This window comes from Triticum aestivum, chromosome 1B (assembly GCF_018294505.1).
Source record: "Triticum aestivum cultivar Chinese Spring chromosome 1B, IWGSC CS RefSeq v2.1, whole genome shotgun sequence".
NCBI classification, from domain to species: domain Eukaryota; kingdom Viridiplantae; phylum Streptophyta; class Magnoliopsida; order Poales; family Poaceae; genus Triticum; species Triticum aestivum.
This window is the reverse complement of record NC_057795.1, coordinates 285,649,457-285,661,296: the sequence shown is the minus strand read 5'-3', so window position 1 is coordinate 285,661,296 and position 11,840 is coordinate 285,649,457. Positions and strand designations below refer to the sequence as shown.

At 49.3% G+C, this 11,840-nt stretch overlaps 1 protein-coding gene across 1 annotated transcript; it reads left to right on the top strand.

Moving 5' to 3' along the window:
* The first annotated feature begins 4,567 nt into the window (after positions 1-4,567).
* Positions 4,568-6,832, top strand: LOC123078253 (GATA-type transcription factor SRE1). Its single transcript, XM_044500679.1, has 4 exons — positions 4,568-4,620; positions 5,227-5,425; positions 5,502-5,912; positions 6,000-6,832. Exons 1-4 carry the CDS (start codon positions 4,568-4,570, stop codon positions 6,543-6,545), a joined length of 1,209 nt encoding a protein of 402 aa, XP_044356614.1. The 3' UTR covers positions 6,546-6,832.
* Positions 6,833-11,840: the final 5,008 nt, after the last annotated feature.

Here is an 11,840-nt window from a genome sequence, read left to right as displayed (position 1 = left end):
AGGCGGTCTACCGGTGCTATACCAAGGCCGCCTGGCAAACCTCGGGCCATTCCGAAAAAGTTTAACACCCGCTCACAACAGGAGAGAAGAAGGGGACGCCGGAGGACATAGGAGTGCCGGATTGCAAAACGGACAACGGGGAAAATGCTCGGACGCATGAGACGAACACGTATGCAAAATGAAATGCACATGATGACATGGCAAAATGCAACACGCAAGCAAATGACATGGCAACTACGGCGAAAAACTAGCGGACACCTGGCGCATCGGATCCGGGGCGTTACATAATGTCTGCCACCCCACCCCCCTGCTCCCAATTTATAACCCTCGGTTTGAACGTGGGGGAGTGGGATCGTCTATACCCGCCTTTCCCACTACCCCGCAATAAGTGCGCACGTACGCACGCAATAATTGCCCGGGGAAGAGCAACCGGCCCCCGGACGCCGCAATAAATCCGTGAGCCTGGGCCAAGGGCGTGCTGCGGCGGGCCCCAGCCCGTCGCCCAGTCCCGTCACGCGCGTGGCCTGTCAGGCCCCTCCGACTTTCGGGCACCACGTGGCACCCGCGCGAAGCCCGAGGGATTGCCCCAAGATTCGACGGACTCCTCGGTTCATGTCCCCGCCGGGACGCCACGATCCGGTTTCCGAAAAAACCGGCACACAGTGGGTGTTGCCGGACCGGCGCTCACAGAATCCGCCTTGCTCAAGGGGGAAACTGCGAAGGCCCACTCATCTGAAGACGGCGGACCTTCACAGCTTCGGGGACTACTGTCGGGGGGATGAACCCCGGGCAGGCAACGGAATCTGGATCCTTTTCAAAAACAACGGGGCCGGCGTCGCCCCTCAAGTAGGCACGTGCTTGGCCGGGTCGCTCGACCCGGCCAAACCCCGCAAGCCGGCCAAACTCTCCGACCCGGCAAGATACATCGACTCGGCCTCAACGAACTAGCACAAGACAGCCGAACCCGGCACAACCAAAGCTTCCTCAACAAGCCAGCTCCACCCGCGGCGTGCTCCGCAATCCAGCCACGGGTTAGCTCCCGTCCCATCCAGGTCGTACGATGGGACGAGTCTTCAGCCACTGATGACCAAGGCAACAGTGCACCGCCCATGCCTCTGGTCAGCCGGAGCATGGCAACAGTGCCCCTCACCTACTCGCTGACCAGGGCTGGTGTGGCTACAGTGCCCCCGCCATCACCATTGACGACAGCAAGCGGCGACCTGACAGAGCGCCACTGTACATGACTCGACTCGGCCACGCCCTGACGATCGACAAGACGGTGCACAGTCCCCCTAGGCATGCGGGGCCCGCACCTAGGGGAACCCGGCGAAGCACAGGCCCCCAGCGGGTCCCAGCCCGGGTCCCGGACGCCGACAACCCGGACCCACCAACATGTAACATTAGCATTGTACCCCTGGGGGGTTGGCCTATAAAACCCCCCAAGAGCCCATGCATACGGGCAAACGAGAAGCAGTAACGTAGAGAGGAACTAGCCACCCAACAGTAACACCACTCGGGGAGAGGGAGCAGCCTAAGCCTTGGCCAGCCTTCCTTCCTCCTCCACACAGCTCTAGGAGCAACCTTGTACTATCGAACATCAAACTACACTCGGCAAGACTAGGGGTGTTATCTCTCCGGAGAGCCCCGAACCTGGGTATGTCTTGCGTCCCGCGCTCGCTCATGCCAACCCTGCCTCTGGAGCCCACCAGTGCCCTCGAGCCTCCTCCTCTCTTTAGCCATCCCATGGCATCTGCCGTGCACCCACCATGACAATGGGGCTCCACTTGTCATCCCTTTATGCCCTTTATGCCCTTTATGTGTGACATAAAGTGTGGGCATTTTGGGTTTTTCATGTGCCCCCTGCCCCTTGGGTTTTTCCTATAAATAGAGGTGGAGAGGCACTCTCCACACACACACTCTCTCACACATACAAGTGCCATTGCATGATATGGCTCTCTTTCTCTCCCTCCCAGCGAAATAGTTTCATAGAGCCGAAAGGATGTCTGGGTTCCGACAGGAACTAGTTCTGGACGGCGAAGCCCTGCCGGATAGATGACACCATATGTGTGCAACTCTGTAGATAGATCGTAGTTTTCGGTCTTGGTTCGAGAGTGCCTCCCGAAGGGTTGTCCGTGTGACCGTCTGAGTTTCAAAGGTCCTCCCGAAGGTCTGTAAGAGTGACCGTCCGGGTTTCGAAGGTCCTCCCGCAGGGCTGTCCGCGACACCGTCCGGGGGACTGTCCGACCACCTCCCGGAGGGCTGTCCGAGGGGCAGATGAGGGTATACATCCTCGCGGTTGGGAGGTTGTAAATCCTAGCTACGGGGATCTGCACCGCCGATCGTCATCGACTCTACTTCCCGCTGCGCTACGAGTCGGTAACGAAAAAGATCAAACCTTGTATGCAGTCTCCATAGTGGTCCTGGGCTGGTGCGTAAGTCGAATTGTTTTGTTTTCTGCTATGTTTCCCTACAAGCAAGGCACATATTTGTATTGTTGCTACTAAGGATGAAATGATGGGGTTCAGTCATATTAGTTGATCTTGTGTTGTCTACATTATGTCATCATACTTAATGCATTACTCTATTTGTCATGAACTTAATACCTAGAGAGGCAAGCATAGAAGCGCTAGGAGTAATAGTAGTAGATGCAGATGGATGTCAGTCTACTTGTCACGGGCGTAATGCCTATGTACTGATCATGACATGAATAACATCATAACTATGCGCTATTCCATCAATTGCCCAACAGTAATTTGTTCACCCACCATACCGTTATGCTTATGAGAGAGATGCCTCTAGTGAAAGCTATGGCCCCCAGGTCCATTTAAATCATATTACTATAACCCTAAATACCTTGCTGCAATTTATTTACTTTTATTTTACTTTGCAATTTATATGTCTCCTACTATCAAATTTGATCCTTGCAATTAACGAGTATAAGGGGATTGAAAACTCTCTTGCCCGCGTTGGGTGCAAGTATTTGCTCTTGTCTGTGTAGGTGTTGCTAAAGGTCATTTGGATAATTCTCCTACTAGTTCGATAAACCTTGGTTCTTTACCGAGGGAAATACTTTTTGCTAATATATTACTTCACCCTTCCTCTTCAGGGAAATCCCAACGCATTTCACAAGTAGCAAACAGTGAGTCGTGTTATGACTGGAGGCGAGCGGCGCTGCGACCGAAGGTGAGCGATGCTAAAACTGGCGCGGCGAGATGCTGGAACCAGCGATGCAGGAAGCTTCGACGGCAGCATAGAGTGCAACAACGGGGCAGAATGATGTTGCAACTATTGCCTATGGACGGTTGATGCTACAATCAGCTAGGTGCGTTGCTGGGGTGGCAAAGTTGTCGCACGCAACTCCAGCGGTGGTGTTGCAACCATCGCCACCAGGAGCTACAAGCAGCCATGGTTGAGCTGTTGCGATCGTTATTCGTGCCGGGAGGCAGGCAGGAGACATGGGGCACAAGAAAATCATGCTCCTTTCTTCAAGAGTGAGGAGTGTGGAGGACGCGTGCAAGGTGGGGGAAGTGATGTCCCGGTCCGATATCAAGGAGTGATGCATCAGACGACTTGTATGCGACCGCTCCATGCATTTTACCGATCGTCTAGCGCCTAGTGGTGCCTTTTTTATCTAATGACTCGGTATCAATTTGGTAAATTATCCTTTTGGGTGACCGACCAAAGTTTCTACCGGTCTCATGTGCGACGTCAGATCCCACCAGATCATGCGCTCTCTTTTTGCTTCTATTTTTGTTTGTACTCCTCCCTCACCTCTCATATCTTATCCACATGCTCCACTCCTTTCTTATACCTTTTACATGACTCGTTGCTTTCTGGGAAACACTCCACTTCTCTTCCCTCATCATCGCAACACGTCGCGGCAAGCTGGGTGGCGGTGTTGTTGCGTGCTGCTAGGACAAGCCGTCGCAAATGGGAGAAAATAGCCACGATCAACATCTCCTTCTCCCTCTCCCTCTCACGCAACACTCTCCTCTGGCACACACGAGTTGCGATGACACCAGGAGTACATGCTGCAACGATGATGGCGGGTCCTGGAACGAAGACTTGACATGTTGGGACTGTAGGCTCCTTGTGTTGATGACCAGCGACGCACGACCAGTGGAGGCAAATGCTGGAAAGCCACATACCAATGGTGTAGCCGTTGACATGAAAAGCTTCAACCATAGATGGAAAAGCTTCAACTGACGATATAGAAAGCTTCAATTGACCACTACGCAACCCAAAAAACTACAACAATTGATATGAAAGTTTCAACCATACATGGAAAAAGTTTCAACTGGCGATATAGAAAGCTTCAACTGGCCACTGCGCAACCGGAAAAGTTGCAACCATTGACATGAGAAGCTTCAACAGTATATGGAAAAAGCTTCAACTGGCGATATAGAAAGTTTCAACTGGACACTGCCCAACTAGAAAAGGTGCAACTATTGAGACGAAGAGCTTCAACCATAGATGGAAAAAGCTTCAACCCGGACTGGCGACAAAAAATGTTGCAAGGGGTTAAGCCGACGATGCACACAATGTTTTGCACCATGTACTGCGACAGATGTTGGACTCGTCACCTGCCATTGCTGCAATCGGCTACGGCGACGACTTATGGTAGGGTTGCGCCGGTGATGAATGTTGGGGACCGGTGAGACGATTTTTTTTGCTAGGTCTGGCTGTACGATTTGGCGCATAGGGCGGACTAGTGGGCACCCGTGAGCACTGCTACCGTGCTACAAGCCAGAGGCGATGGAATGTCGCGGGGGCAACGAGCGACGGCGCTACGACAACTGCTGCGAGACGCCTCAGACGAGAGACAAACGAGTTTGTTTGTCGGGAGAGGAAAGACAGAAGGGTATTTTATCCTCAAAGAGCCACGTCCGGGAGGCATCTGACGGCTGCAGGGAGTCAGATCAGTGACGCCCTATCTTCGCATCAAGCCATCACAGGTTAACCAAATGCAAAATACAAATGGAAAACAACAAATTGCAGCTCTAGGCTGGTGATGTGTTTTATATATTTTTTTTTATTTGCGGAGAGGTGAATTTAAAACTTTGCAGTAGGTTTTTCCCTACTGTTTTCTTGTTAAAAAACAAAAAGTGATGTTTTGTCCGCTTCATTCGTTTTTACGGTGGCCATCTCCAAATTCCAAACTCGCGCGTCCAACGAAAAGAAAAGGTAAATCATAGACTCACTCCCGCCAGCGAACTTCAAAAGAAGCCCCTTAGCCCACCCACCGACATACCTTCTCCTAGAAGCCCACCAACTACAGAAGTTTCCCCAAACCCTTTCGCGTTCTCCTCTCGGGCTAAAGAAGCAGGCGGCGGCGGTGGCGACGGTGGACGGGCTCCACGGCGAGGCGGTCCTTGACGATCTCCTCTCTAGCGGCGGCGACCTCCAGGCCTTCTTTGACCAGTTGGTATGATTTTCCTTTCGGTGAGGATTTTTGGGGGGGTTTCTCGTACGGAATTAGCGATGAAGGTTGGTGCTTGCAGTTGCAGGGGCTGGAGGGGGCGGCTGGCGGAGGCGGCGAGGGGGCGGAGGAGGAGCACGAGTGGCTGTCCAACAAGGACGCGTTCCCGGCCGTGGAGGAGATGGACCTGGAGCCAGCGGTGATGGGGGGCCGTCGGGCCCAGGAGGAGCTCGAGTCGCTGCCCAACAAGGACGCATTCCCGACGGTGGAGGAGATGGAACAGGAACCAGCGGTGATGGGGCCTCGGACGAAGGTGGTGCGCCGGCGGCGCGGGGCGATGGCGGCTAGGCCGGGGCAGCGGCGGTGCGGGCACTGCGGGACGACGAAGACGCCGCAGTGGCACAGGGGACCAGCGGGCTGCCGCACGTTGTGCAACGCGTGTGGCGTGCGGTACAAGAGGGAACACCCGGAGCATTCACCCTCTGATCAGGCGGTACGCGGTTTCAGCATGCTGTTCCTTTTGGTCAGGAAATTTGGGTTGCTTGGTAGGGGAAATGGAGGTAATGTTTGGCTCTTGCAGGGACTGGAGGTTGGCGGCGGCGAGGCGTTGGAGACTATGGAGCCGGAGCCGTCGGAGGTGGGGTCTCAGACGAAGAGGGTGGTGCGCCAGCGACGAACTTTGGCGTGGCCTCCGACAGCGACTGGGCCGGAGCAGCAGTGGTGCCAGCACTGCGGGAAGATGAAGAAGCCGCAATGGCGTGAGGGAGCGGCTGCGGAGGAGGAGCGGGAGTGGCTGCCGAACAAGAACCTCCCGGCGGTGGAGACAATGGAGCCGACGGAGGGGGCGGCGCGACGTGCAGTGGCATCGCCGGCGCTTTCTGGCCTGGGGCAGCTGCTGTGCCGGCACTGTGGGACGGCAGAAACGCCGCAATGGCGCGAGGGACCGGACGGCCGTAAGATGCTGTGCAATGCGTGCGGCGTGCGGTACAGGGCCGGCCGCCTGGTGCCGGAGTACCGGCCGCTGCGCAGCCCCACCTTCTCCCCGGAGTTGCACACCAACAGGCACAGCCGCGTCGCCCAGATGCGCTCTGCCAGGGCTCCTCATCCACTGCCGCCGGACAAGTGAAGTGTTGACATTGGTTTCTGCCGTTTGGAGATTTATATATGTTTTGGGTTTAAAGACCTACTGCTCCATCTACACTTGATTAGCACAAAATGATTTAGAATAAGTAGTAGGAGTACCTTGGTTTTGGTGGTAAAGGGCATCCAGTTTTTTGGTGGTTCTTGGCTTTTATGGTCAATGTTCCAATAAGCAGGAACTTGCTTGATCTTTGTCAACTTACGCTTCACATTATTTATGTGTTTCTGTTGCAATTAAGTAGACATGAGATGCATGGTGTGCTTTAGACCTTTAGTGCTGTGTCAAAAAACGTCTTACATTATGGGACGAAGGGAGTAGATAAATACCTTTGTGGCCTTTGAGTTCGAGGGATAAACAGTTCCGATCGAGGAATTCAAGACATACATTTTATAGGAATAGAAAAAAAATACAGCATTGAGATAGCATGTACTCCTTCCGTAAGTAAATATAAGGTTGGTCGTAATGAAAGTATCGTAGGTAGTATCATGCATGCTAACTAGGCAAATTTGATGAGATGACATAGAATTAAATGAAGAAATAGTGGGGTGAGTATCATATCATGATACCGGATCATATTAAATGATGTGCTAATATGTGTCATGCATAGCAATGAATGAAGTTATCTATTATACTAACACATGATACTATGCACTACAGGTGTAGTATCATATACATGATACATGATACTAGTATATGATACTCACCATTACGATCAGCCTAAGAGTGCTTTACAGTACCGTGGAATCCTCTATAACACTACGCTCCTTAGTTTAAAGAGCCATATTTAATTAAGGTCTCCAATTAGAATTGGATCGCCCGATTTTGACCGGGTCAACAATTTCTCAAAATTTTCTTATTCAATTCTTTTATATTATACACTATGTCCTTTATAACACTATACTCCGTAGGTTTAAATATCCCACATTCAATTGAGGTCCTCAATTAGAATTAGGTCACCCGTTTTTGACTGGGTCAAGAATTTCTCAAAGTTTTCCTATTCAATTCTTTTATACTACTATACACTATGCTTCCTAATTTTTAAGGCCTCACAATTAATTGAGGTATTCAATTTAGAATTAGGTCACCCGATTTTGAGCAGATCAACAATTCTCAAACTCTTCCATTCAGTTTTTTTAATTCACTATGTCCCCTAATTTTGAAGCTCTTTCATTCAATTGAGACGTTCAATTTGGATTTGGTTTACAATTTTGGCCGAGCCAACAATTTTTCAAATCAATCAGCAGCAACTGTCCTATAAAAACACGTCAATCCCGCGCATCCTCCCACCATCTAGGAAAAACCATATGATGTTGTAGCACCAATATAGTTCATGCAGTCAAGGAGGCAAAAATTTCCCCACATAGATATAGGTTGGTTAGTGGATAACATAGAATCAACCACGAAAGTCCAACCAAATCATCGCATTATAAATAAAAATCAAACACACTCCATCATCTCCCCCATCCATGAAACTAAATATTTCTTCAGTCCCAAACTATAAGGGGTATTAGTTTTTTTAAGAAGTCAAATTTCTTTAACTTTGATCAAGTTCAGAGCAAACATATCGACATCCACAATATTATCTTTTTGTGAAATATTAAACAAAAAAGTATGGAAATTCATTTCATGATGAATCTAATCATACCGATCTGAAATTATGTATTTTGATATATTTCTCTACAAATTTGATCAAACTAAAAGGTTTGACTTTTTAAAAAAGTAATACCTTATATTTTAAAACAAAGTGGTTATTTTTTTTAACAAAACCAACAACACCAACGGCGTAGCAAAGCGCGCCCAACCCCTTCTAGTCTTGTATGATTCTAGAGCAAAGAAATTCTGCAATATGTGTCCTTGGTTGGTGTACAAGAAATAAATACAAGAAGTTTGGAGGACTGGGGAAAGAGTGAAATTTCATTGGGCTATTTTTTGCGAAAATGATCCAGGTCTATTATCAAAGTTCGGCGGAAGTATAAAGCATCTCAAACATAATAAAAATTACATTGAGATTCCAAAACCCCTCATTGGACTTATTAGAGGAAAAATGAAATGATGTTTGAGCTCATGTTGAGATTCATATGGAATGGGGAACATATGAGCGGATGATAGAGGAATTTGGTAACCCCATACTATGACCCCAAGGGATTTCATAGGAAAAAGGTGCTACTCAGAAATCAAATCCACCAAAATTCTCATGAAAATCCAATCCAAATAGACCCTAAAATTAGAAAGAAAAATATATTTACAGGTACAAAAATAATCTTAGTTTTTGTAAACATTTGCTCCTCTTTCCATGTATACAAGGCTCACTTAATCTTGTCTTAAGTTGGGCCGACTTAATAGTAACAATATGAAGAAAAAAAGTACAATACTAAATGAATATATTATGAAAACATATGTCATGATCTCATGATATTAATTTGGTGTCACAAATATTGATATTTTATTTTACTTTTTGCAGTAGAAACTTCCGATCTATAATCAACCACGACAGTACAAGGAACACAAGAGGTAATAAAAATTACAACAAAGTCCATGGACCACCTAGCAATGACTAAGAACACACGGGATAATTGGACCAGGGCAACAACCATCCCCGATGGAGAGAGTTATAGATTAGAAAAATAAAACATGTAAACACACAAACGAAGATCAGATCTAAGAGATACAACTAAAAACGCCCTCCGACAACAATAGACGCATCATGAGGATAGGAATCGGTTGTGGGAGACATTATTCCTACACCGCCGTCGCACGAGAAAAGCTTGGATCTTTTCTTGTGGGCAAAGGATCCTTCCAGCCGGAGACACAAGATATTGCCGTAGGGAAAATGATATTTTATTCTATCAATTTGATTAGTCTTAAATATACGTGGCCATGGGCCGGGCCAGGCCGGGCTTGGGCTGGGCCTAAAAAAGCTCACGGCAGAAAATTGAGGCCCAAGCCCTCCCAAGCCCTACCACGGACCTATTTTTCAAGCCCAAGCCCGGCCCATCTGGTAAAAAGCCCTAAAAGCCCTTATGGCTTAGGGCCGTGGGTCGGGCCTCTTCCTTAAAATGCCAATATGCCAAGCCCAAGCCCGTCCAGGCCCTGCTGGTGGGCTTAAAACTCAGGCCCAAGCTCAGCCCACGGGCAAGCCCATCGGGCCTAGGCCCTGGATTTTAGGTCCGGGCCTGGGTGGGCTGACAGGGCCGGGCTGGAGATGGCTAGGACTAGTCTTAAATACTTCCTCCGTTCGGAATTACTTGTTATCAAAATGGATGTATCTAGAACTAAAATACATCTAGATACATCTATTTCAATGACAAGTATTTCTGAACGAGGGAGTATGTTTGACTGAAAACAAGATCAATACATGAAATGAGTGAGTTCATTCATATATTATCGTCTTGTATACATGTAGAAGAAACATTTTTTATGTAAGAAGAAAAATGTCACCAAGCTGGTTTTTTCACTCGCCCATGAATAATCATTTTTTCACCGTATGAGGCTCCTGGGTGGTGTGACTGCCTCCGTACTCCTTGTACTTCCTCCCTCTCAGTTTACAAGGGATGCGCGTACCCATAGGTCATCAATTTGACCAACCTGATACAAGTCATATACTACAAAAAATATATCAATATAAACTTCAGATGTTCTATTTTTAGAAGGTATAATTTTTGTGTCATATAGTTTATATTAGAGTGATAAAATTGGCAACCTAGGTATACGTGTAGGACTTGTAAACTGAGACGGAGGGAGTAACACTTTATCAAACAATCTCTTTACATTGTACTCCCTCCGTTCCTAAATATAAGTCGTTTTAGAGATTCTAATATAACATACAAAGCAAAATGAGTGAATCTACACTCTAACTACGTCTATATACATTCGTATATAGTCTATTGAAATCTCTAGAAAGACTTGTATTTAGAAACAGAGGGTGTAAATCGCAAAGCTGTCATTAAATTGTTTTGCTTGGTCCGAAACATACTCCCTCTGTTCACAAACATAAAATGTTCGGTATATTTCAATACGGACTAAAATGCATAAACAAACGCACTAAGACGTATCTATATACCTCCAATTCAGAAATAAAAGTTAGAACATTTTATATTCCTACTCCCTCCGTCCCAAAATAAGTGTCTTGACCTTAGTACAACATTGTACTAAAGTTAGTACAAAGTTGAGACACTTATTTTAGAACAGAGGGAGTATTTGTGAACGGAGGAAATACTACTCTTTCTGCCAAAAATAATTGTGAAGAGGCGAACAAAGCAAACCAAAATTAAAAGCTGGAGTGAATTACTCTTGATTCAATGACTAGGATCAGTTACAATGGTACATCATATACAGGAGGGAGCCCTTGAGAGGCGGCACGCAGGCCAGGGCGGCTGTTACAGATCCTAGAATGCCGAAAAAGGGTTTCCCCCCGCTTTGTATACAAAGCAACCAACCAAGCCGTACAAGGATAGGTGCTGGGGCGGAAGCAGCACAGTTACGCCCAAAAGAAACGACAAAGAAAGAGCAAAAGAAACAAATGCCGACAACGGCGGATCAACGAAAACGAAGAAGCCTCGCGAACGCTGCGCCCACCGGGATCTTCCACTAGGCTCCAAGACTCCGAAGCGCCGGCACCTATCAACACCTCCAAGAAGGATCGCGACGATGACGACGCTGCTGCCAAGGGTTTCCCCCGGTACACGACGAGGCGAGAGGAAGGGTAGCCCCCGACGCCCTCCCGGAAGGTCAGGTGGCACCCACAGGCGCCACCGCGCCGGTGTCGGCCCAGCCGACAGGGGTTTCCCCCGATCCCAACCCGCACCTCGGGCGCTCCGGAGCCAGCCACCAAACCAACCACCACCCAGCGCCAACACGGTCAAGAGGCCCCCACGCCGTCTCACCACGACACCGCGAAGTGAGGACAACAAGGCGAAGAATCAGAGCCGGGACTAGGGCAGCAGCACCGTCGGCACGCGGGAGGGCCCCACCTCCACCGTCAGCGACGGTAGCTGTCCGGACGCAATAGCAGGAGCACACCAGGCCCGTAGGCCCACAGGCCCGGCCGAGCCCTCGTGGGCCCGTAAAGCTCCCGCCCTCGCGTTGCTGCCGGCACTCCATCGGCGCCGCCGCCCACATCCGAGCCGCTCCTCCTCCACACCGAGCCGTAGACAGCAAGGCCACGCCGGCGCCGGCCCGCTAGGACCCAGATGGGGCCCTAAGGGCCCAGATCTGGGTCGGGGGCGCGTCGCCGGCCACCAGCGCCACCAGGCCACCCCGCCGCCAAGAGGCAGCGCCACC

What these genes read in the sequence shown, in the direction of transcription:
- LOC123078253 (XM_044500679.1), top strand. Translation starts at nt 4,568, where the DNA reads ATGTTGGACTCGTCACCTGCCATTGCTGCAATCGGCTACGGCGACGAC. An exon ending in GGCTACGGCGACGACTTATG is followed by an intron (nt 4,621 to 5,226) that starts GTAGGGTTGCGC and finishes CTTCAAAAGAAG; the next exon opens with CCCCTTAGCCCACCCACCGA. An exon ending in ATTCACCCTCTGATCAGGCG is followed by an intron (nt 5,913 to 5,999) that starts GTACGCGGTTTC and finishes TGGCTCTTGCAG; the next exon opens with GGACTGGAGGTTGGCGGCGG.